Raw genomic sequence first — 26,873 nt, forward strand, 5'->3', positions numbered from 1 at the left:
AAATTGTGTACAAATATTCATATATAATGTGAACTAGAGTTGTTGGTTCTCTTAGCCTTTTAGTGTCACAAGTCAAAATAATGTCAGAGTCCATCTCATTGTTGGCATGATAATAAATAATGGTGTTTGGTCTTGCTAATAATCATAGTTCAATCACAAGGAATCAGAATTCAGAGATAAGTCATGGAGAGCACTTTACTAAGGGATGTACAATTAAAAAAAAATCCACCAACTTACATTTTATTCTCTTTAGGACACATCATCATAGAGTGAAATGATCAACAATGACATGAAACATGATTTAGTACCATTTTTTCATTATCCAGATACATTTTACTTTTTTTTTTTCCCTATTCTCCCAGACCACTTGAAATTTATCTGTAACACAGATTTTGACTCTACATTCAGTTTGGCTCATTCAAAGCTTTATTTGAAGCTGCACACATCAAAGAAGCTTTTTCTTCTTAGAAGGTTTGTGAAGTGTCAGGCTGCTATAGCTGGGCAACAGCTTGTTGCCATGCCAAATTGACTTTCCCGATATAACACTTCCTCTCATGTGGAAAAAACTGTTGCCCATATTGAGGGAGCAGAGGGAGGCAGAATCAGTAAGACAAAGCCTGCCTTAGCTTTAATCCACCTTCTTGCCTCTTGTTTCTGTTCACTCTCCTGCATACATTCTTTGCTTAGCCCATACCACTCATCTGGAGTGATCCTTAGTGATCTTTTCCCATGGCCACATCTTGCCTTCTTAAGAAAGGGCTAGTCTACGCTGGCAAGGCTAAAGTGCTCCCAGCGCTCTGAAAAAAACACCTCCACAAGGGGCGTAGATACCAGCGCTGGGAGATCAGATGCTGCAGTAGGCGATGTAGTTATTCTACCAAAAGAACAGGAGTACTTGTGGCACCTTAGGGTACGTCTACACTACAGGATAAATTCGAATTAGCTTAAACCGATTTTATAAAACAGATATTATAAAGTCTATTGTGCGCGTCCACACTAGGCACATTAATTCGGTGGTGTGCGTCCGTGGTCCGAGGTTAGCGTCGATTTCTGGAGCGGTGCACTGTGGGTAGCTGCTGTAAAATAATGAGGCCAATAACGTCAATTTGCGTCCACACTAAACCTAAATCGATATAGTAATATCGATTTTAGCATTACTCCTCTAGTTTTGTAGGAATACAGAAATCGATTTAAAGAGCCCTTTAAATCGATATAAAGAGCAGTGTAGTGTGGACGGGTGCAGCGTTAAATCGATTTAACGCTGTTAAAATCGGTTTAACAGCGTAGTGTGGACCAGGCCTCAGAGACTAACACATTTATTTGAGCATAAGCTTTCGTGGGGTACAGCCGAAGAAGATGGCATCCGAAGAAGTGGGATGTAGCGCACGAAAGCTTATGCTCAAATAAATTTGTTAGTCTCTAAGGTGCCACAAGTGCTCCTGTTCTTTTTGCGGATACAGACTAACACAGCTGCTACTCTGAAATCTGTAGTTATTCTGTGATGGACTCTTCCAAAACTCTGACCTCTTTAAGGGGTTATTGGTTGGGATTCACCTGAAGTACAGCACCCACAGGGACACTAGAAGAAGAAGGAGAGATTACTTACCTTGTGCAATAACTGGAGTTCTTCGAGACGTGTATTCCTATGCATACATCATTACCAGCCTCCTCCCCTTTGCTTTGGCATTTCCCCTGTGGGACATTGTGGTAGAGAGAGAACTGAGGGTGGTTCACCCGCACAGCCCTATATAGCCTCAGTATGGGGCACAAGGATATATAGGGCCCATGCATGGGCCAAATGGGCACTGCTATGAAAAATCTCCTATCAAAGGCACATGATGCATGCGCAGCTGAAGTGGAATGCCCACATACATCTCCACCTCTTCATTTTGTATTTGTACATGATTTTTAAAGGGATTAAATGCAGTCTGAATGATGAGGCTAGCTATTAACAGAACTATCTTCTTCCCAAGTCCTGTAATAAAATCAATATGTTCTTTTTCTCTTATACTCAGGCATTAATGTTTGTGATCTTACATCTTTAATAATTTATTATCAAATTGCTCTCTCTAGTGCTGCTGTATCCCCTTATGGCATGGCACTCGCTGGATTTGGCATTCAAATTAATATCTTCTTTGCCTGGATTCTCAGACCAGCAATTGTATCTCCAGTTGAGGTCTTCTTAGCTCTTCATCCACTGAAAGGTCAATCCTGGCTTACGTTTTTGGGAGCTAGTGTTTTACTTCTTGTCTAATCGTGAAAAGGAACATGCAGTTTTCCAATCACAACTAGTTCAAGAAGTTGCACAGTCAGATGGAATTTACAGGCAACAGGAGGGAGTGACCAATTCATTTGATACCAAACTACAAAATGTTAGAGCTAAATTGTCTGTCTGCTGCAGGGATTCTGAAATCTTTTATGTACTTCAAACAGAAGTACAATGAACATAGGGGCAAAGCTGGCAAGCTATTAGCTGCAGCTGTCAGATTCTGAAAATTAGGGAATCAAATTTTGACACTTAGAAGGGTAGATGGTTCAATTACAAGTGATCCCAGGTAAACCTGTGATATTTTTAGCTCTTTTCACAGCACATTGTACTTTTCAGAGTTCAACGTAGGACCCCAGGAGCCTAGACTTTCCCAGGGTATCAGAATTAAATAGGATCAAAGCAGGATTCACCCATAGTGGATGAAGTAAAAAAGAACACGTTGTTGAGAATGTAGCCTAGGACATCCCATGGATTTTTAAACATGTAGTTGAGTTAAGCAACTTGCTTGGTTGGTGAGTTATTTTTACATACAAATCTCTCTCTCTCTCTCAAACAGAAATATTTTGTTTGCAAATATCACAAGAAGAAAAGAGGCCTTTGACTGTAGATCATTCTGCCCCAAAAGTGTCCTAGTCAGTGTGAGTCCATCAAAAAACAAACTTCTATTAGCAATACCAGATAGATAACTTTAAAAGTGTGGTCATCAAGGAGCTGTAAAAGCAGCAAAGAATCCTGTGGCACCTTATAGACTAACAGACGTTTTGGAGCATGAGCTTTCGTGGGTGAATACATGCAGCTGACGAAGTGGGTATTCACCCACGAAAGCTCATGCTCCAAAACGTCTGTTAGTCTATAAGGTGCCACAGGATTCTTTGCTGCTTTTACAGATCCAGACTAACACGGCTACCCCTCTGATACTTATCAAGGAGCTGGCAATTTAGGCGTTAATGGGTTTAAGCAGGGAGCTGGGATATATTTTCCCCACAATTATGCAACCATCTTTTTCTCTTAACTACCAAGTGAAATACTGGAGAAAGGTTTTAATCCTTTCTGCCAAAGGTTCCATAAATAAATTAAACAGGGGGGATGGATGTTACAGTCAATCCCACTGAGAGTAGAAAGATGGCAAGTCTGTAGAATTGTCACTGAAGCCAAAAGCTCTTGCTGTAAGACATTAACCACCACTGAAACCAAATGTATGTTGTGAGTCACACTTAAAATATGGCTTCACACAACTGAATGCTCTTTCAGCACCCACAGGCATGAATAAAGCATTAATCTTATTGATCTCCATGTTTTCAGTGATAACTGGAAACACTCTTTCATTAAATATATTCGGATTGGTACAAATTATTAGTGATGGCTGCTGTAATATCCCTTCTTGCCCAGCAGCAAGCATCTTAGAAGAAACCTGCTAGTCAACATTAATGAAGAACTTCTGTGATTGGTCTGTCTGATGAGCAGACTGTAGGATAATTTTCCTTTTAATATACCAAAATAATTGGCTTCTCTCTAAAAGTTTGTCCTAAGTATATGAGTCATTAGTTATATGTAAAAATATCTATACTGGCTCAGACACAGAGATCTGATAAAAGATTATTGAAAACCTGTCATGCCCAGGAACGTTCCCTGACTGAATTTTAATTGCTTGCAAGGCCTTTATCATGTTAATTGGACTGGCTAGAAAATTAACCATCTGCTCCTTGATTCTCAGTATACCGATTTGGCTAAGATTTTCTATGGCTGGCGTACTGAGACAATGATAGTGTCCCAGTATTAACAAAACTGCTTGTTCAGAATCACATTCAATTCTTAATTTCAGAAGGAAAAGTCCCTTTTTAGGGTTTACATTGACCTAATATTATCCAAGTGTTCTTAATTATTAATAATTTAGTTGGTTTTCGATATGACCGCTGCTAAAATCTTTTCTTCACATTTAATACCTTGTTTTCTACACTGACTTTCTGCAAAAAGGAATATTTTTAATATGATGCATCCAAAATGATATCCCCACAAGATTGCCACAAAAGTAAGGGATTAATTTGTGGATTTGTTTCACCCCATCCCACCCCTCAAAAGAAAACTAGCCTCTCCTTTCATCTTTTCAATGTTTGCTGCTGTTAATTCTGGAGTAAGGAGTTTGTGAAATCTCCATTCTTTTGTTCTTTTTCCTGTTTATATGATAGAGGATACCCAAATAAACTAGTGCCTTGCAACATATAAAAGGTTTTTATCTAATAAATCTTTAAATATTAATAAATATTAAGTCAATGACAGTATTAATGATAAAGTAGAAAATAAAATACTTAACCCTGATAGGCCACCAAGTTCTGCTCTGATTTACACCATTTCCTACTTCACTGGAACTGCCCAGGATAAATCAGTACAAAATACATCCCATCATGTTTATAAACTTATAATCCCAAGCACTCAAAAATCATGGGATTGGCTTAAAAATAATGAGATTTTTAAAATAAATATTTTGGATTTTATTTTGTTGTTTTTTTCCTGCTTGATTTTTGGACCTTGAGGGTTATCAGGCTTTTCTCTGCAACTGTGATGGCTAGAAACTTATAACATGACTCCACAAGCAGGATCTTAAAGAAAAACACCAAATATTGTGAGTTGTTTAAACTTATGATTGACACTTTTGGTTATTGAAAGAAATCTAGAAGAAAATGTGAAGTAATTATGCTGTTTGTGAAGGGCTCAATCTTGCAGAGCACTTCAGTATATTTGTAGCTGTAAGTATGTTAGTACTGCCGTTGAAGTCAATGGAACGACTTGTGCTTAAAGTTAAGAATGTACTTCTGTTTGCAAGATTGGGGCCAGAATGCTGAGCACTTTGCAGGATCAAGCCCTAAACTGTGTATAGTACATATAACGGGAATAGTTTATAGAGCATTAGAGTACATTGTATGCCAGTGTTATGAAAAGAGAGGAAGCAAAGACATAGAAGGGAATGAAGATCACCGTTTATGTTCCTAAGAATATTGTTTTTAAAGAACTAAGACTTAGAAATGTTGTCTGTTCGTCTATGATACACTGACCTTCCCAGGACTGCTCTGATTGTGGCATATATCCCAGATACACTGAGAATTGTAAGAGGTGCTAAGTCAAAAGCCACATGACGTAACCATACAAGTTAAGTATCCGAGGGGTAGCCATGTTAGTCTAGATTTGTAAAAAGCGACAAAGAGTCCTGTGGCACCTTATGACATAGAATATCAGGGTTGGAAGGGACCTCAGGAAGTCATCTACTCCAATCCCCTGCTCAAAGCAGGACCAGTTCCCAACTAAATCATCCCAGATAGGGCTTTGTCAAGCCTGACCTTAAAAACCTTTAAGGAAAGAGATTCCACCACCTCCCTAGGTAACCCATTTCAGTGCTTCACCACTCCCTGAGTGAAAAAGTTTTTCCTAATATCCAACCTAAACCTCCCCCACTGCAACTTGAGACCATTACTCCTTGTTCTGTCATCAGGTACCACTGAGAACTGTCTAGATCCATCCTCTTTGGAACCCCCTTTCAGGTAGTTGAAAGCAGCTATCAAATCCTCCCTCACTCTTCTCTTCTGCAGACTAAACAATCCCAGTTCCCTCAGCCTCTCCTCATAAGTCATGTGCTCCAGCCCCCTAATCATTTTTGTTGCCCTCTGCTGGACTCTTTCCAATTTTTCCACACCCTTCTTGTAGTGTGGGACCCAAAACTGGACACAGTACTCCAGATGAGGCCTCATCATTGTCGAATAGAGGGGAATGATCACATCCCTCGATCTGCTGGCAATGCCCCTACTTATATAGCCCAAAATGCTGTTAGCCTTCTTGGCAACAAGGGCACACTGTTGACTCATATCCAGCTTCTTGTCCACTGTAACCCCTAGGTCCTTTTTTGCAGAACTGCTTCCTAGCCATTCGGTCCCTAGTCTGTAACAGTGAATGGGAGTCTTCCGTCCTAAGTGCAAGACTCTGTACTTGTCCTTGTTGAACCTCATCAGGTTTCTTTTGGCCCAGTCCTCTAATTTGTCTAGGTCCCTCTGTATCCTATCCCTACCATCCAGCGTATCTACCACTCCTACAAGTTTAGTGTCATCTGCAAACTTGCTGAGAGTGCACTCCACGCCAACCTCCAGATCATTAATGAAGATATTGAACAAAACCGGCCCCAGGACCGACCCTTGGAGCACTCCACTTGCAACCAGCTGCCAACTAGACATGGAGTTGTTGATCACGACCCGTTGAGCCCGACGATCCAGCCAGCTTTCTATCCACCTTATAGTCCAATCATCCAGCCCATACTTCTCTAACTTGCTGGCAAGAATACTGTGGGAGACCATATCAAAAGCTTTGCTAAAGTCAAGGAATAACACATCCACTGCTTTCCCCTCATCCACAGACCCAGTTATCTCCTCATAGAAGGCAGTTAGGTTAGTCAGGCATGACTTGCCCTTGGTGAATCCATACTGACTGTTCTGATCACTTTCCTCTCGTCTAAGTGCTTCAGAATTGATTTCTTGAGGACCTGCTCCATGATTTTTCCAGGGACTGATTTTATTCCAGTGCTGAACCACTCTGACAGTTAGGAAGTTTTTCCTTATGTCCAACTTACACCTCCTTTGCTGAAATTTAAGCCCATTGCTTCTTGTCCTATACTCAGAGGTTAAGAAAAACAGTTTTTCTTCTTCCTCCTTGTAACAACCTTTTATATAGTTGAAATGCCCTAGTATGCTTTCACACATTTGAAAGGCTTGGTAATTTGCAATTAGACTAGTCATAAATTCCCTGATTTGGGGGATCTCTTGGTTTGATTCATGGCTGCTGGGCTAGGGGGCACCTGGTCTGCCACAGATCTGGTAAGTCTGCCATGAGCTCCTTTCCAGTTAGATTTAAATGGAGTTGCACCTGCTGAGCTAGCACTGAATTTGGTCCTGGATTTCGGAGAGTTTTTAAATTACATGTGGAGAAGACTAAGTCTGTAGAAATTCTGCCAGGCTATTTGATTCATTATCTACAGAACATTGTCATTTTGCTACTATTGCTTATATTTTGTTTTAAAGTTTAATGTAACAAGAATAATGTAAAAACCAAAATATGCGTTTATAAACCAGGAGATTGCACTATATTAAAGCCAGATTTGCTTGTCCTAAAATGGATGGAGTTGCAACCCTGTCCACATGTCCCTATCTGAAAATTTCATCAATTTTTTTGGTTTTGGCTGGTTGCTTATTATATGGCCCAGACTCAGTCCGCTAATAATAGAACATCTGTGGAATCAGTTCTTTAATCAACATGGTCCTTTGGTTTCCATTATTAAGTAGATTGTGCTTGGCAAAATACTGAATATGCAAATACTGTGTCTCCCACTCAGGCTATTTTCAAGACCTTAAAAGTAGTTATGGAAGTGAGGAGAATTATAGCTTGCTTTCAACCCTGGGGTAAACTGACAGAAAGTCATTCAGATCTGACAACTGTCTACAGTCACATGTGAAAAATGTTTCTTCTCTTACATAATTCTTTACTATATTCTACTGTCCAAATTAAATATCACTGGAACTGCTCCATCAAGAGAGAAGAGGACAATCCATGTTATGTTTTTTGTTATATTGGTCTGTGTTAGTTGGAATTATGTCTGATTATTTTGTAAAAAAGTATCTTCTATAATAGCTTGAAAACCATAGAAAAGTCAGTGTTTGCACAAGCGATAAAACATTTTTTTCTAGTCTGTATAAACTGAAAGGATGTGTTTCTTTTGCTAATTAATGGAATATTTAAACTTGCAACCATAACATTACAATTGTACTGAGGTCTTTATTGTTACAAAACTGCTGCTTTACTGTTAGTGCTATGACTTTTGTGACCTTGTCTATCCTTGTCCTAGGTAATACGCACAATGTAAAATGGTATTCTAAAGCCACACATAGTCCAATCTGCATAGAGCACATTGAGTAATTTGTGGGTTTGTTCTTTCACGAAAAACGTTTATAGCTTTTGTCTTTAAAAATAGTTCTGGAGCATAGCAAGATAGAAAAAGCTTTGGCCTAGATATTGCACAGGATGGCAGATGAACAGGGTGGATTTCAATTTGGGCATTTTGCCCAGGACACTTTTTATAGAACATAATTACTCTAAGGGTTCTTAGGCTGTAGTCACATCAGTTTTATGCATTATTCTTCAACAGGGAAATTCGCTCACAAGCTAGGTACTTTCATGCATCTTCATTTTAAAGTTTAAAATTGTATCTGTGGTACTAGGACTACTGACATTTTCTTGTGATTCTTTGTTAGTAGAATGCACTAATTCTACAATAATGACTTCATCCCAGCTGAACATTTTGAAACCTGTTTTACACTAAATTATCATAGCGTATTTTATTAGTGTGGAATTCCTTGCTCTCTACCTGTGGATTTAAAAGCACTTTACAAATGTCAATGATTTTTGCCTCATAACATCACTGTGAAGGGTATCAATAAGAGCTAGCCTCATTTTATAAATGGGAAAACTTAGAGATAAGAGAAAGTTTAGGAACTACATTAAAAAAATAGTAATTCAAAGAGCCTCAGTTCTTCTGCGTTTAACTTAAGAGACCCCATGGGCCTGATTTTTCAGGGGTATATCCAGTTGAACACGGAAGAATTGAGAGACAGATTAAGTAAAGGTTATGATCTGTAAGGCTCTGGATTATTATGCTTTACTTTTTAATAAGCAAAAATTTAACTCTTGTTCACTAATTCTAGCTGTGTGCCTTTTATGCTAGTTCTGCATGTGACGGTCCTTCAGCTGGATACACAGAGGTTGACATTAAAAGAGATCAGTATTTTAACTACTTACAACCAGTAATTAAATTAAGAATCTTTTCCCTATGGCCTGTCTCAGTTTTCTTTTAGCATTTTTCTGCCCTTTTCATCATAATTGAGAACTCTGTAAGTTTAAGCTAAGAAGGGATCACCAGTCTGACCTCCTGTATGTCACAAGCCACCACCAGCACTGCACATGATCCCACCAACCGAAATCAGATCAAAGAATTACAGCCCTCAGGAGACTTGACAATTATGTGCCACAGGCAGAGAACAGGAGGCAGCAACCGAAGTGCACCAGTGCTCGAGGCCCCTGCAATGGCAGGGAAATAATTAAATGAGACATACCCAGACAAGTGACCTGCACCCCACACTGCTGAGGAAGATGCAAAAAACCCAAGGACACTGCCAGACTGCCCTAGGGGAAACTTCTTCCCAACGCCACATATGGTGATCAGTTAGACCTTGAGCATGTGAGCAAGAACCAGCCAGCCAAGCACCTGAGAGAGAGAGTGCTTGGTGCCACAGGCACTGACTCCGTGGGTGCTCCAGGGCTGGAGCACCCATGGGGAGTAATTAGCGGGTGCCCTGCACCCACCAGTAGCCAAGCTCCCGCATCTCACCACCTTCTCCACCCACCCTGAGTGTGCCGCATCCCCACTCCTCCACCTCCCTCTCAGTGCTTCCAGCCTGCCCGCTGCCTAACAGCTGTTTGGCAACACTTAGGGACTTTCCAGGAGGTTGGGGGAGGAGCGGAGACATGGTGCACTCGGGAAGAGGCAGGGCAAGGGTGGGGACTTTGGGGAAGGGGCTGGAATGGGGACAGGAAGGGGGAAGGGCTGGGGTGTGAAAAGACAGAGTGGGACTTTGGGGAAGGGGTGGAATGATGGTGGTGCAGGGGCGGGGCCTTTCATTTTAGAAGAGGAAGGGCAATCTTGTGGCTGAAGTCCATGAATACATAGTGGGAGACCTGAGTTCTAGTCCCAACTCTGCCACAAATGTCTTGTCACTTTGAGCAAGTCATCTCTCTGTGTCTCAGTTTATGCATTATTCTTCAACAGGGAAATTCGCTCACAAGCTAGGTACTTTCATGCATCTTCATTTTACTTTTTAATTTTACATTTAAAGTGGGAATAATAATGATTATCTATTTCACAAGGATGTAGTTCAGTTTTGTAAAGCTCTTTGATGATGTTGGATGGAAGGCATTCTCATGTATGTGCAAAGTACTATTATATTAACTTCATTATTATCCAAGGTCTACAAAAATTTTCAAGCATCAGTTAGCCATTCTAGCCCCCCAGTGGGGCAGGTAAGTAGAAATGAATGATTTCCGTGTTCCAGATGGCTAAACAGAGGTATAGAGAAATGGAACTGACTTTCCTGATGTCTCGTGGTGAGTGATTGGCAGAGCAGAAAATAGAACCTGGGAGTCCTGATTTCCAGTTCTCTGCTAAATGCTATCTAAACGGGATATTTTATTGTATACAGTTACAAAGTGTGATAAGGCGATTTTTTTCATTCAAATTAAATTACAAATATCCCTGTTATGTCTCATTTCAGTTTAAACGATATGTTAATAAACTTCGAAGCAAGAACACATTTTATAAAAAGAAGCGTCAAGAAATAGCAGAAATTACAGCCGAGTATGGTATTCTGCAGAGAACAGAAGAACTCCTAAAACAACGTCATGAGGCTATTCAGCAACAGTTGGTAAGGCAGATTTCTCCCACTCCCATACATGCTAGCCACTACCACAGCGATAACCATCAATACAATGATATGGACATAATTGGTTTGGAATTTTTTAATGTGTTTTAATCTTTAAAGCTCTCTTACTATTATTAGCTAAACACTGATAAAGCGTGCTTGGTATAGAAATTGTTTTAATCTGCCAGTTATACTCAGCTATCATATTTCATGACTAGAAATAGTTTCTTATGGACAATAGTACAAGCTATACTTTTTTTTTTCTTGACTATGACGGGCCTAATCCTGCACTCAAGTGAAATCATTGGCAAAAATGTTATTGACTTTAACAGAAGTGGGACTAGGTCCTTAATTAGCTGAAGGTAAGCTTTAGTATATTTTGAGGGCTTTAAAATTACTTTATCAACAATAAGGTACAGATACAAGCTGTCAGAGATACTGAAATAGTATTTAAAAACAGCAACAACAACCATGCATTAAGAAGCAAATGTACTTCACAGTGGTTCCTGAAGTAAGTTAGAGAATATGTATTACTCAGAAATTGAAAACTAGCCAAACTCAGCTTCTACCACTAAACAAGAAGAAAAGCATTTCCCACACCAATCAAGGGCAACTGAATATGCATGAGTCCAGAATACAAGTCTCCAGGGAATAGACATCCATTCTAATTGCACTAGAATTTTATGGCAGGATAGATAATGTACATTAGTTATCCTGCAGTAAAAAACACACCTTTTTTGGCAATGAAGGCAAAGCCTACATCTAACTCCATACAGCTATTAAACCCCGTAAAATGCTCCACACCAAAGTGGCTGTAGATATTATAAGATTAATATTTTTAAAACCACTAGAGTTGAATGGAGTTTTTGTAAGACTGATCCACTTGCAGTTGATATATGTGTGTCACTTTTAGAGAATTAATGCCCTGCATACTAGTCTACCATGACTGCTTGAGTCGTCGCTCAACATTCTGTGTTAACTTAAATTTCTTTGCATATTTAATGATCAACTACTGTAACCACTGTGTGACTGAAAAGGTAAAGTTTTGTAAAACTGTGAACAGAATAAAAAATAGTTAAGAGAATAATTTCTCTACTGTATTACATCCCAAATAGTTTGAAGAAATATATGGGAAAAGTAGCTTTAATATTGAGGCATTACTTTAAGCTATTTTCTTCTATAAAAAAATACGATTGGAGAATACAGTTACAAAACAGTTCAGAAATACTGTATTCTGTTCTCATTTATACAGTAGTTTTTTTAATAGAATTAGCTATATTTACTAGATTACATCCTCCAAAATAGGCATCCCTCTTTTTATATATTTAATTGCTGCATCGAAGATCTGATCCAAAACCCACTGAAGTCAATGCAAAATGTTCTTTTGACCTCAGTTCGCTTTGAATTAGCCCCATATAGAGGTCTTGGAGAAAGTAGTTGTTGACCTACCATTTAAACAGAATGGCAGATACTTTAGTTAGTTCTTATGGCAGTCATAGAGTTTCATCACTCTTAAAATAAACTGATTCCAGCACTTAGCTTCACTTTCAGCGTTCTTGCAATGTTTCACTTACATTAGAGAACTCACTCCATGGTTTGCCAGCACCTGTCCTCACATTTTGTATTTGTTTCCTATGTCCACAGCAAGCTATTGAGGACAAGAAGGGTATCTCTGGATACAGTTACACGCAGGAGGAGTTGGAGAGAGTATCTGCAGCAAAGAGTGAGATGGATGAAATGAAGGGCCGAACATTAGATAACATGTCTGAAATGGTGATTTTTCCTAATTTAACTATTGTATTTCTGCAAGCTGGATGTTTAATTTTAGAAAAAATAAAATCAGGATTAATATTTCTGGCACAGGTTTTAAAATAAAATGCAGTGTATGTTTGTAGAAATACATTTTGCAATATACTTTTGAGCAATGTACAGCTACAAAGGTGACCTGCAAGAGAGTTAGTAAAATTGGGCGTGTGCCCTTTTTTGATGTACAAAGACTGCCTTTTTCAAAAGTATGTGTATGTACGTGGACAATGTTTTCTGATCGTTTTTCCTTTAGAAATACCAGGGGTATCAATTCTGGGCTTACTTGGTTTGACATTTTTGTGATTTCAGGCATTGTCTACTGTTAGTATTGGCACCTTAATTGAAAACATGGAATGGGATTGAAACTTAACAAAGACTCCCTTTTCCAAAATGTGATTTAGACATTGGAATCATATAGTTGTTAACAAACGCAAAACATTGTGAGTTTTAAACAGCCTGATTAATCCCTTCCCCCTCTCTATTGCTCAACTTTCAGCTGTCATGAATTTTGTGATGTCATCATTTAACTCATCATAGAGTCTTGCTGACAAGACAGGACTTGAATTTCTAATGAAAAAATCACACAGAAAAAATATTTATCTGAAAGCCTCTCAAGCCTTCTTTATTTAGACGTAGTAAAGAAACAACAAAAAAGGGCATAGGTTGTTCTTTTACACTTTGCAGGTCCCTTTTTAAACTGACTGATGAAAATGAAAAAGCATTCTTCTCAGTCAGGAAGCTGGATATGATTTGAACAGTTGGGCAGCATAATTTCAAAATATTTCTATTTTTCAAAGTGTTTTGCAATAATTTCTAAAGCAATCATAAATGTACTTGCAAAAACCTAATTGTTATTGAACCAGTAATGGGAAGCTCTGGAGCAGGAGCGATTTCCTGCTCTGGAATGTCCCGTCAGAGGAACATTGAGTATTCTGATTGATTTATATATATTTTTATCAGAGGAAGCCCCAGCCTGTCAGCACATTTGCAGAAAATATAACGTTAGAATCCAGGAGAGAGACTACCTGCTGGGTGTCTAACCAGTTTAAAATTAGAAGAAGGACTAGGGATTGGATTGGAATTAGATTGATGGAAAGCAAGAGGATTACACAAGTTTCTTGGGAAGCAAGAGATTGCCATAAATTAAATGAGGTTTGAACTTCATAAATGTTTGAGGTCCTCCTATCTTTACTGCACAGAGTGGTCCCTCTTTATAACACTTCATTGTAAAGCTATTTCTGTTAAAAGGTTTTTGTACTCTAGATCACAATTTGTATTGGTCCTGACATAACTTCCATTGAAGTGAGTTCATCCATTAAGTTCAGTGGGCATTGGATTGGATCCTGTGTTCATGGAAATGCTCCCTCTTTATAACATGCTGTACAAAATACCTGGTTTTCAGAAACAGTCTTGGGGCAGGTCTGTACTAGAAGCGCTACATGGGTGTAGCTGTGCTGCTGTAGTGCGTCTGGTGAAGGAGCTCTCTTGTCAACGGAAGAGCACTCTCCTGTCAGCATAATTACTCCACCTCCAGGAGAGGTGGAAGCTAAATCAGCCAGAGGGTGTCTCACGCCGGTGTGGAGAGTGCTTAAGTCGCTGTAATTTGCGTCGCTCACAGGGAATGTCTTTTTCACACCCCTGAGCAATGTAAGTTAAATCGACTTACACGATAGTGCAGACCTGCCCTTAGACAGAGAGGACTAAATTTGGTGTAAATATGTGTAATTTTGTATTTATCCTGATGAAGAACATTATAAAATATCAGTAGAAGCTTTGGTACTCTTATTTAATATATATTTATTTGTAGCTTTCTCTTTGTGCCCACCTTATAGATCAGTATATGCAAGTAATGTTAGAAGCTAACTAGAACTTTTTCTATTTTTTTGGTTCTTGTCAGGGTTTGACAGACCATACACCTGAACTAAAAAGGTTCAGAAACCTTTATTCAGAATAACTTCCAGCCTAAGCAAGATATTAGGTTGCATAATCAGCAGGATAGAATTCATCTATATACAGAATAAACAGGAAATTCAAACCATGAGAGCAGAGCTGAAGTAGATTGTGATGGTACCCCTATTATAAAATGTACTGTTTCCTAGTTATCATTTGCCTGTCATTTGTTTTACATAATATATGATTGAGTTCCTTTCTTCACATCTCATACCTATTTTCTCCCCATATCTTTTCCTTCCTTTTCTTTGACCTCCCATTCTTAATATTCTCACTGGTTTACTAATTGCATATTCAGGTAATGCCTATTCTTCATATATCAGGTAAAAAAACTGAATGCTATGGTGGCAGATAAGAAGTCAAGCTTAGCTCCAATTATCAAAGAATTGAGACAGTTGCGGCAGAACTGCCAGGTTAGTAAAAATGTTTAGGAATATATTGTGTAATAGACATTAGTGAACTGTCTGTGCAGTGGGACAAATTTTCAGAAATCACCTATGTTTTGCCCATGAAATCAGGGGCAAATCTGCGACCTGCTTTACTCCAGATTTATACCAATATAACTGTGTTTGGTTTCAGTAGAGTTACAGCAGCATAAAACTGGTATCACAAGTGGCGAATCAGGTCTGTAGATAAGCCTGTCTGTAAACTGCCGTTCAGAAGTCTGTGTCCAAAACTGATTGCATGTGCAGATTTAGAGGCTGAGTTGAGCCCCTAGGAAAATTTAAGGCAATATGCATGTTACTTAAGTTTTATTCTTAGTTGTTGGAATCTAAAGAGCCAGATCCTCTGGTGGTACAAGTCTATACTGTCTTGTGGACACAGGTGCTGGAACTAGGGGTGCGGATGGTGCTGCAGCACCCCCTGACTTGAAATGGTTTCCATCATATTCAGGGTTTACAGTTTGGTTCAATGGCTCTCGGCACCCACACTATACACATTGTTCCAGTACCCCTGCTTGTGGATTTAAACCATTTAATTATAAACCTTGGGGATTTCCCCCCAGAAAATAGAATGATTTTAATGACAAATAACACTGTCGTGTAGTTACATGAAAGCCTCCTTACAGCTGTATTGAAGGCAAAACTACAATTATACATGATTTACAAACCTCTTTTACCTAGTACAAGACCACAGTCAACTTGGAGGAAAGCTGGAAGGTGTAGAATAGGTAAACTGTGGCGAAATTCTGATTGAGAAAAGCAGTTTGCAACATGAAGTGGCCAAAGGGGTCTGGAACTCTTAAAAATCAACAGTAAAGCCATACTCTCAGTCTGAGGCTTTTTCCCTCAAAACAGTAATTTCTATGGTGATGACATCATCATCACAAACCAAAACATCGTAATTAAGCAGTTGTAGCTGAACACACCGATACCATCTTGTGTTCCAGTCTTTGAAGATGGCAATTTTATCCATTGGCTTTAGAAAGCTACAGGGCTATGAGGGAAAAAGGAAAAAAAGTCATCCAGATCCTCAGCTGCGGTAAACTGTCCCACTTCCAAGAAAGTAAATGAAGCTCTGCCCCTTTTTTACCAGCCGAGGATTCGGACATATTCTTTTTGTAATTCATTTTAAAACGTGTCTGAAAATACAGGATAACTAATTGTGGTTTAGTAGCAATATGTACTCTTTGTACGGGGAAGTACGATAACTTGATTGTTTGCTAAAAAGTTTTAATGCAACATCAATTTCTTCTTTCTGCAAGGCCAACCTATTCTTGTTTTAAAATGTAAATAAAGGTCGACAAAATTGTATTTACATGGAACATAATTAATAATCTAAACTATCTTGTAAGCTTAATGTTTAAAGAGCAAGTAAAACCTTTGACACATTGTGAACAACTTAGAAATTGAATCCACTATGTTAAAGACTTTGGATATAAATATAAAAAGGAAACTTGTATGTTATGTTGTAGTTTATACTAATGATCCTCCAATATGCAGGGCTAGAAGTGATATCCTTGTAATTCTACTTGTATGTCTGCTTGGTTTATGTAAGACACTCTGAGTATGCCAGTAGCTGAGGTTGAAGTGTGAGATTGACAAGAACTTATATTGCTTAGGTGCCTTATGTTATTAGACTGAAGTTTTTCATTTACACGACCTTTTGCCCTTTTCACACCAGGAATTAACCCAAGAATGTGATGAAAAAAAAGTCCAGTATGACAGCTGTGCAGCAGGTTTAGAAAGTAATCGCTCCACACTTGAACAGGTTAGATTGTTATTACTGTATATTTACAAACTCTATGAAGAATATATATAATTATGGGATAAATTCCCCCTACCCCGTCTCTGGACAGGAAGGATGGCCCAGTGAGTGGGGCACTGGTGGGATGTGGGAAACCCAGGCTCAATTTCCTGCATTGCCACAGACTTCCTGTGTGACTTTGGGAAAGTCACTAAGCCTCTGAGTGCCTCATTTCACCATCTATAAAATGGGGGTTCCAGAGAAGAGATGGGGATTGGAGGGATAAAACCGCCCATTGAAATGTCACGGAATGATGCCCTTGTAACTGGGATAAACACTCACCCTGCTTTCTGGACAAGGAAGACCCCAGTGCACACAGGTTGGGAGTGACTTGATAGATATCCCCGCACCTATGCATTTCCAGCTCCACACATCCTGAACTGCCTAGGGCCATCTGGATTTGTACACATCTCCTGTTTGAGCATTACAAATGCATTGAGTGGGTCTTCCAGGCCCATCCAATGGAATCTTGTCCTGATCAGCAAAATTCTTTTTGCAGAAGATGCATCTGCCAGAATCCCTGCTCACTCATGTAGCACCTGCTAGGATAGCATTTGGCTGTTTGAATGTTAATGACTTATTACCAAAAGAAATCTTCAAATGTTTATGTAACTGGAATGCCATTTTCACTAAATTAGCAAAACAAAACCAATGGTCAATGGATAAATGTAATGAAATGTTAAGCAGCTGCTATCCATAGGCATACAGAGTAATTGTTTTCCCCGAGAATTTTAAAAATGATTATAAAATGTGTCTGTTTACATATTGGATAGATTACAGAGATCACTTTTTATAAATATACAAACATACTTGCATGTCTAAGTGCTTGTCTACACCTAAAATGCTACATCTGTGAGAGATGTACCTTTACTGAGGTAAAATCCTAGTGTAGACCAGGTCAAAACCAGGGATTGTATACACACAAGTTTTGAACTGCTTTAACTATATCAATTTAGAAACTGATGTAGTTAAATTCGTGCAATCCCCCAGTGTGTATGCAGATATACTAGTATAAACATCATTGTACTGGTCTAGTTTCTATTTCTGGAGACTAACCTTAACAGTTTTGTCTAGACTTTAATTTTAAGTCCTATTCTAACATGTTAATTGATTGTCAATTAACGTGTTAGCTAACATGATGGTATCTTCTGATGTAGACATTTCACAAATGTGTTCCAGGACACAAACACTTATGACATTAATAAGAACTAGGATTTGAGTCCTGGAACACATTTATGAAGTTTCAGAGTGGTAGCTGTGTAAGTCTGTATCAGCAAAAACAACGAGTTCTTGTCGCACCTTATAGACTAACACATTTATTTGGGCATAAGCTTTTGTGAGCTGAAAAAGTGAAGTGTGTGTGTTAGAAATTATGATCAAGTTAGTTGAACGTGTTAACTGGTAATCGATTAACGTGTTAGAACATGACTGAAAATTCAAGTCTAGACAAAACATTAAGGGGCCAAAGGGATTTTTTAAAATCCTTTCATTACCGTTTTAAAAGGAGCTTTAATACTGGAAAACACAAATGATTTCATCATTTAAGAACTGAACAGTACATGGTGATGTGCATTACCTTCACTTGCTGCTGCAGAATTTTAAGATCTTTTGGTTGAGAAATCTTTTAAATATTTTTTTAACTTCTTGGTAATTTCTTATAAAGCTTCTCGCATGACTGATGAGTGCTGACTGTCTCAAATTTAAATGGATGTAATCTTTATAGAATTCAAAGATTTAGAGCCAAAAGCAGTGAACAGGGCTTTGCACAATAAGCAAAGGGAATTCAATTGCTAATTCACATGAATGTCAGGGCCATTGACTGCAGTCAGAATTGTGCACACAAAATTATGGCAGGATGTTGCCCTAAACACTTCCAGTTGTTCTTCGTACAGTAACAGTCCATCTGCTGGGGACTTTCAAGAATACTGCCTAATAGAATATACTGTTCTCATACTGCAGGAGGTAAAAGGGCTGCGTGAGGAGTGTATTCAGGAAGAAAGCTGCTATCATCATACTAACTGCATGAAAAAGGTAAGTCCACAAGAGAGAAGTCTAAACTTGTGTAGGTGAGAATATTTAAGTAGGAAAGATGGTATATGTCTAAAATATGCTGTGTATTTCTTTTTAGAATCTAGAAATACAACTTCAACGTGCTAAAGATGAGATGAAGACATATGTTTCCCCAGATCCACAAGACAGAAGAAAAGCAATTAGGTAAATGTTCTTATCTGTCTTTTGTGTGTTAATTCAGAGGATTTTTATAAACTGAGCCTGACGTTACAAATTTGTTCATTGGTATTTGAACTGGAAGAAGGAATTCACCATCTAAGCTTAAAAATACTATAATAATTCAAAAAATAAGTATCCTACATCCAAAATATATTATTGTATATCCAGGAGTTCTCTCAAACATACTCAAAACCTTTCCCTTTGTGTTGGAGACTATAGGCTAGACATTAGCTTTTAACTCCAGGTTCCCGTTGGAGATGGATGCAGAGGTATCTGGATGCAGAGGTGTCTTGCTGCTGCTAAGCCCAAGGAGGAAATATGGGTGAGTCAGACAGAGAGAGTCAGCCAGATTTCCTCCAGGGGTTCCTGAAAGTGCACACTGAAGCAGCAAATTCATCACCTTTTCAAGGTAGTATAGCATATGTTGTTCTCAGATCCTGACCAGCTCTTGCCAGTCTGATACGATAGCGAGCACGAGTATTGATGCTTGAAAGGAGGAGTGCCTGTGCTCCATAGAAGAATTGTGTTGCTCCTTGTACCCTCCTGATACCATTTACTCCAGCAGACACAAGTGGATGCTACTGCAGTATAAATATTTAATAATAATAACCAGTCACTTAAGTGCAGAGAAAAACTCAAATGTTCTACAGAGGGACTGTTATTAGTACACTAGAACTGAAACTGGGAATTGGTGTAGGAGAAAAGTGAGAGAGCCAAGTTGAGGGTGAAGAGAATTTAGTGAATATAACTTAAAAACACAAACCAACCTCCAAATGTGTCATCTCTTTGTATGTTGTATCCCTTTCCACCACTCAGCTCCCCTTATTTTTTATAAGACTGGATGCTCTTTAGGGCAGAAACTGCATCTTCCATTGTGTGTGGAAAGTGCACGGCACATGGCAGACCCTACTGCCGTCTGTCAATAATGGTTTCATGGAATCAAGTAACTGTAATTGAGCAAACAGAGGAGCAAGTAGGGGAAATGTGGGAATTGGAACATGGTGAGTGGAGTTATGGGATTCTGGGCACTGGGAGTAAGACTTGAGTGGAGCGTTGCCACTTGTCCTCCTGTCACTGTTTCACTGAACCTTTGCTAAACATGAGAAAGGAAGCTAGATAAGGTAACAGTTTCTCTGAAATTATAAACATTTTATTTTGACCTTCTGTGAGTATACTGAAGGCTTTGACATGCAGATATTTACAAAATGCAAAATAGGGAGAGAAAATGAGTTTCTAGGCCTCCTTTCAGAATGAGTATGTCTTTTCACTGGGCACTGGAATGTAAACAGAGCTAAAATGAACCATAAATAGAACAGCACTTTCCTAATAACATATTGAACAAAAAAGTCTTAATTCTGACCCTCTTTATTGGATATAAATTCTCTGTTCCATACAGTCAGTACTAAGGAATGTGAAAAGTTAATTTTATTCCCTAAAAAAAAGGTTGGGGTTTTTTTCTAATGAAGTTGCATTCATTCCGGTCATCATTATAAATAGTAAAGAAAAAGACTACCATGAAAAAAGAGTTTTTCTTCTTTATCACTGTTTTGCAATAAGCAGCTTTACTTAAAACAAACAAAAAACACATCCTGGGGCCAGGTTCTTAGTTGTGCCTAAGTAACATCCAGTGAGCTTAATAGGAAGGAGGAGATTTTAGGTGGCTTTCTGCCGTTTTGATCTGGTGGGAATAGCCAGGCCAGTTTGGCTCCTAGAACAGCTTAGAGCAGTCTCACGCACTGGCTAGAATGATTCTGAGTTGCCAGAGCACAATATGCTCCAGCCACCCCCTTTCCGGCCCCTAACACATCTACTATGCTGAGAGAGCAGGAGCCAGGAGCAGATGGCATGGAGCTCAAAGAATGTACTAAAGCAACAAAGAGCCCTGTGGCACCTTATAGACTAACAGACGTATTGGAGCATAAGCTTTTATGGGTGAATACTTCGTCAGACGCATGTAGTGGAAATTTCCAGAGACAAGTATAAATATGCAAGCAAGAATCAGTCTAGAGATAACGAGGTGGGTTCAATCAGGGAGGATGAGGCCCTCTTCTAGCAGTTGAGGTGTGAACACCAAGGGAGGAAAAACTGCTTTTGTAGTTGGCTAGCCATTCACAGTCTTTGTTTAATCCTGAGCTGATGGTGTCAAATTTGCAAATGAACTGAAGTTCAGCAGTTTCTCTTTAAAGTCTGGTCCTGGAGTTTTTTTGCTGCAGGATGGCTACCTTTAAATCTGCTGTTGTGTGTCCAGGGAGGTTGAAGTGTTCTCCTACAGGTTTTTGTGTATTGCCATTCCTAATATCTGACTTATGTCCATTTATCCTTTTACGTAGGGATTGTCCAGTTTGGCCGATGTACATAGCAGAGCGGCATTGATGGCACATGATGGCGTATGTTACATTGATGGATGTGCAGGTGAATGAACCGGTGATGTTGTGGCTGATCTGGTTAGGTCCTGTGATGGTGTCGCTGCTGTAAATATGTGGGCAGAGTTGGCATCAAGGTTTGTTGCATGGATTGGTTCCTGAGTTAGAGTTACTGTGGTGCGCTGTGTGGTTGCTGGTGAGAATATGCTTAAGGTTGGCAGGTTGTCTGTGGGCAAGGACTGGCCTGCCTCCCAAGGCCTGTGAAAGTGAGAGATCATAGTCTAGGATGGGTTGTAGATCACTGATGATGTGATGGAGAGGTTTTAGCTGAGGACTGTAGGTGATGGCCAGTGGAGTTCTGTTGGTTTCTTTCTTGGGCTTGTCTTGGAGCAGGAGGCTTCTGGGTACATGTCTGGCTCTGTTGATTTGTTTCCTTATTTCCTCGTGCGGGTATCATAGATCTTGTAGGTGTTGGTCTCTGTCTGAGGGGTTGGAGCAAATGCATTTGAACCTGAGCATTTGGCTGTAGATGATGGATCATGTGGTGTGCCCGGGATGGAAGCTAGAGGCATGAAGGTAGGCATAGTGGTCGGTGGGTTTTCGGGATAGGGTGGTGTTAACGTGACCATCACTTATTTGTACCGTGGTGTCTAGGAAGTGGACCTCCCATGTAGATTGGTCCAGGCTGAGGTTGATGGTGGGGTGGAAGCTGTTGAAATCGTGGTGGAATTCTTTCAGAGTCTCCTTCCCATGGGTCCAGATGATGAAGATGTCATCAGTGTAGCATAGGTAGAGAAGGGGCATGAGTGGATGAGAGCTGAGGAAGTGTTGTTCCAGGTCAGCCATAAAAATGTTGGCATATTATGGGGCCATGCGGGTGCCCATAGTGGTGCCACTGGTCTGAAGGTATATATTGTCACCAAATTTGAAATAATTGTGCATGAGGATAAAGTCACAGAGCTCAGCAACCAGTTGTGCTGTGGTATCATCAGGGATACTGTTCCTGACAGCTTATATTCCATCTGTGTGTGGGATGTTTCTGTAGAGAGCCTCCACATCCATGGTGGCTGGGATGGTGTTTTCGGGAAGATCATCAATGCATTGTAGTTTTCTCAGGAAATCAGTGGTGTCAGGGAGATAGCTGGAAGTGCTGGTGGCGTAGGGTCTGAGTAGAGAGTCCACATATCCAGACAGTCCATCAGTGAGAGTGCCAATTCCAGAGATGATGGGGCGTCCAGGATTTCCAGGTTTGTGGATCTTGGGTAGTAGATAGAATACCCCGAATCTAGACTGCTTCTTGCCTGCATATTCATACCTGCCTCTGGAAATTTCCACTACATGCATCTGACGAAGTGGGTATTCACCCACGAAAGCTCATGCTCCAAAACGTCTGTTAGTCTATAAGGTGCCACAGGACTCTTTGTCGCTTTTTACAGATCCAGACTAACACAGCTACCCCTCAGATACAAAGAATGTACTGTAGCTCAAAGATGGTGTAATCAGTGGGAATGGGGAATGTATCACAGCAGATCCTCCACCCTTGCCTAATAATACCTTACTAGCACAACCTGTGTGGTTTATTGATGTGTTTTATCCTTTTGGAAACCAGGATTTCCCCATGCTGAGCAAATTTGGAAGTTCTTTAGATATTTGAACCACTCTGTGTTCCATGAACTCCCAAACCCTCTGCAGCTAAGTGTACTTGTTACACACCATCGTACTTGGTTCTTAAAAGAGATCATGTTTCTTAATATCTCACCTAAATTTGAAAAATATATAAATAAGGGCATAACAGCATATCAGAATTTGTTATGATTTGCATATTATATCATGCTGTCAGGTTTCACATACATCAAGGGAATAGCTTCATCCACCAATGTCAGCAACAGGCCAAGATTTTTAATATTGGATATCAAGAGTTCTGCTCCTGTATCTACCTCTGGACACCTAAATAAAAAACCTGATTTTCAGAAGTGCTGAGCACCCAGCAATTCCTATTGAAATCCATTGGAGCTGCAGGATGCTCAGCATTTTTGAAAATCAGGCCACCAGTGTTGGGTTTTGTCAAACATGAGACCAAACACTGCTCTTCCTATTTGCTCCAATGACACTATTCCCATGAGCGAAGCAGTCTGGATTGGGACACTGTATGGCCTTCGTATAGAAGTATGACGCTGAGCAGTCTCCGAATACTGACGACTTTAATGCAGTATTAAAAAGGATCTCAACCATGCATTATTCGGGAGGGGCCATGTACCCAGACTTGACGTGGGGAACCCCAGAAATCAAACTTGCTCTGAAAGCTTAACAGTGACCTTATCCATTCCTCAATAGCATTTTATGCCAACTGCACAATTATGGGGGGTCAAAGAAGTCCTGAAGCCTGATGATAAAGATGTTTCTTCATCTCACTCTTTTGACTTTCTTATTTCGGGGCCCTTAGATTTTGATGCTATCCCCACCCTGGCTATACTTGTAAACTTTCTACCACTTTTTTTTTGTAAACTTTCTACCATTTTTCCCCCCACTTGTAGAATTAATGTTTTATTACTTAGAATTAATTACGATAACTCTGTTATGTACCTTCTTTAGAGAACAATATACACGAATGATCCTTGAACAAGAAAACCTTGGGAAGGTAAGGATGAGTTTGGGTTTTTTCACTTGAACAAACATGTTGCAGTTCATACTTTTATTAGGTTCAATGTTCAAAACTGTGCTCATCCTTTTAAAAAGCATATTGCAGAACACAGAAAACTCCATTACTGTTGGTATCAGTAATGAATCCCCTGCAAAGATATCACACTTACCCTACAGAATTTGATTTCCTACAGAGCATAGCATGAGCTTCTTGTAAAAGATAGTCAAACAGCTTAACACAACAGCACATTCCCTGTAAACCATTTGGATAAGAAACTGAAACATAGATATAACAAACTGTGCCAGCTCAAATCTGAAGTCGTATATAAAGCAACCTGTTGAAGTCAATAAATTTTAGAGCTGTCAGTCTTATCTTTAGAAAAGGCTAATGACATCTTCAGTGTAGTTGTGTTAACAAAAGCCGTTGTCCAAGTTTATTCACATGTGAAGTTCAGGCTAGTGAGAGTCTTAGCCATACTATTTCAACCAGAATGTCTTCTTTTTCCTCTCTTGTTTTCCCTTTGAGTCAGTTTGTGAGTGAATTTTACAAGTTTGTGTCACTACAGTTGAGAATTAATTGCAGTTTCTCTTGTAAAAGTTTAATTTCAGGATATATAACTTCATGATCAGAATCCGTTACAGGCTGCAACTTGCTATGCAGTGTCTCAGTCTGGAAGTGAACTGATTTTTTAAAATAAACTTTTACAAAACAAATGGGACTCCCCACAGAGAAATTGGGAACACAACAGGGTAAAGTTGCACTATATAAAAATGGGGTGTTATTTTCAAGGAGCTGCAATAAAACTAACATTAGACAAGGCACACACATCAAAGATTTTACAGAGAATGCTGCATATCCATTTACAAGGAATGTTTTTGAACTTAACTGAATATTATTAATGTTTCAAGCGGAAAGGAAATGTTCTTTATTCACATTAGACTACCTATATAAGCTAACGTTTGTCATGTTGAACCTATCCAAAAATCTGAAATACGGTAACTTTATTTGTTTATAACAGAAATTACGAGAGAAACAAAAAGCTGTGCGGGAAAGTCATGGACCAAATATGAAGCAAGCTAAAATGTGGCGGGATTTTGAGCAACTGATGGAGTGCAAGAGAGAGTGTTTTCTAAAGCAACAAAATCAAACTTCTGTTGGTCAAGTCATTCAGGAAGGTGGCGAGGATAGGCTGATATTATGAATTCGTTTAGAATTCCTGCTTCTTACCTTGTCATTTCCTCAGATCAGTCAGTTGAATATTGCTTTGTTTTCTCACTGTTTCTACATAGGTTACTTTTAAATTATTTATTTTCAGTGGGTAATATAAAGTTGAAATTAACTCCCATGCAGAGAGCCCTCTATATTATTTAAGTGCCAGGTTAACGGCTTAAGTCACACGGAGGGTCTTCTGTGAGGCTTCTGCACTGAGGTGAATTTCACTGTAAAGTCTATGGATCTTCCCAAAGAAACCAATGGGAAAGAATCTTTTCCCAAGGCCATAGAAAGCTGGTAGAGCTGCTCTTCAGCTGCTACTGTAGCCCTAACACTACATTTCTCAGGAGGAAGGATAGGAAGTTCTGGTCCACCCATTTCCTAGCTCGGCCCTCTCCTTCCTGCCTTGCCCGAATTCATCACTCTGTGCTGGTAAGCATGGAGCCATTGCAGAACCAAGCTCCATGCCATGCTAAAGGTGCACACACTCTACTCCCAATTTCCTTACACAACTGAAGTAAACTGATTGTGCTGCCAGCCGGACCCTTCATCGGCACAAAGACAGAAGCAGGATTTGAGAACAATTACTTGGGTTCTGAGCTTTTTCCATTTTTTTCTCTTTTTAAATATGTGCTGTCTTCTAACTTTGCCCTGTGATTGTATGTTACCCTCATGAAAACTTAAACTGGGGCCTAGTAAGAAATACAGGCCTAGGGTTTCCCCTGCACTGAGGCAGCTTTGTGCTGCTTTATTTATGCAAAGTGATTCTAAAGCAGTGATAGCTGCCCACAGGAGGGTCATCCCAGTGTAGGGGCAATCCTCCAGTGATGTAGATCTGGCCCAATTCTTCCTACATAAATTAGGGTATGGGAAAAGTGTTTGTGGACAAGACTTCCCTGCACCCTGACTAGTTGTCAGAATAGTCCCTGGAGGTCACTGGCAGCCTTCAGACTGTTCTGAGAGACATGAGGGGATCCATCTGGTGCACAGCTGGCCCAGGATCAGAGGAGTGCAAAAATGGTTTGAAACCCTCCTTCACCGCTCCTGATTTTTGCTGTGCACTCCTTGGCCAAACAGACAAGGGTCAGAGCTATAGAGTTATGTCATGGAGATCAAAATTCTTACTGCTTTTCATAAATTCTTTTGGCCTGTAGAAAAGCCATTTGGAAATTCCTATCCTGTTTGAAGTAAAATTGACCTAATTTTTAATAGTACCTTCAGTGTTACTTTGGGTATAGCAAGTATTTTAGCCTTCTCTGATATTTAACTATACATCCACTTGCTGCTTTTTGTGTGAACCCCTTCCCTAATCTGTATTTGCATTAAATATATTTAACAGAAATAGAAGAAAAATAAAATCTGGTGTCTATAGTGTGGCTTTGTAATTTTTCTAAAGTTTCTTTAGTTGATAGAAGTAATTGAACAGTCATTATTAAAGGCAAGCAGCTTGCTGGGCCTTAGAAGAAAAAGGCATTTGAAAAACTCAGATTCACTTCACAGAGTTATTTCCAAATTCTGCCTTTGGCAACAAAAAGTATTTGCAGCCATGCTAAGAAAACAAAGCCTTCAAATACCGCACAACCCTAAGATTTGCCTGGAGATGGGGGTACAGTCCCATCTCATCCCCATGTGGGACCCTGCCCCTTGGCTCC

General features: G+C 39.5%; 1 protein-coding gene across 3 annotated transcripts in view; it reads left to right on the forward strand.

Moving 5' to 3' along the window:
- IFT81 (intraflagellar transport 81) overlaps positions 1-26,592 on the forward strand; it is a 61,015-nt gene extending 34,423 nt beyond the window's left edge. For 2 of the 3 annotated variants that reach the window (XM_030583142.1, XM_030583141.1), the window contains exons 12-19: positions 10,627-10,776; positions 12,418-12,546; positions 14,853-14,942; positions 16,654-16,740; positions 18,736-18,807; positions 18,905-18,990; positions 23,961-24,006; positions 25,028-26,592. In XM_030583142.1, the coding sequence (XP_030439002.1) occupies positions 10,627-10,776; positions 12,418-12,546; positions 14,853-14,942; positions 16,654-16,740; positions 18,736-18,807; positions 18,905-18,990; positions 23,961-24,006; positions 25,028-25,210 (843 nt within the window). In that variant the 3' untranslated portion in view covers positions 25,211-26,592. Of the gene's footprint in view, positions 1-10,626; positions 10,777-12,417; positions 12,547-14,852; positions 14,943-16,653; positions 16,741-18,735; positions 18,808-18,904; positions 18,991-19,249; positions 19,371-23,960; positions 24,007-25,027 lie in introns of those variants that run through there. The other variant, XM_030583143.1, reaches the window with a different exon arrangement.
- Positions 26,593-26,873: the final 281 nt, after the last annotated feature.

This window comes from Gopherus evgoodei, chromosome 13 (genome assembly GCF_007399415.2).
Source record: "Gopherus evgoodei ecotype Sinaloan lineage chromosome 13, rGopEvg1_v1.p, whole genome shotgun sequence".
NCBI lineage: Eukaryota > Metazoa > Chordata > Testudines > Testudinidae > Gopherus > Gopherus evgoodei.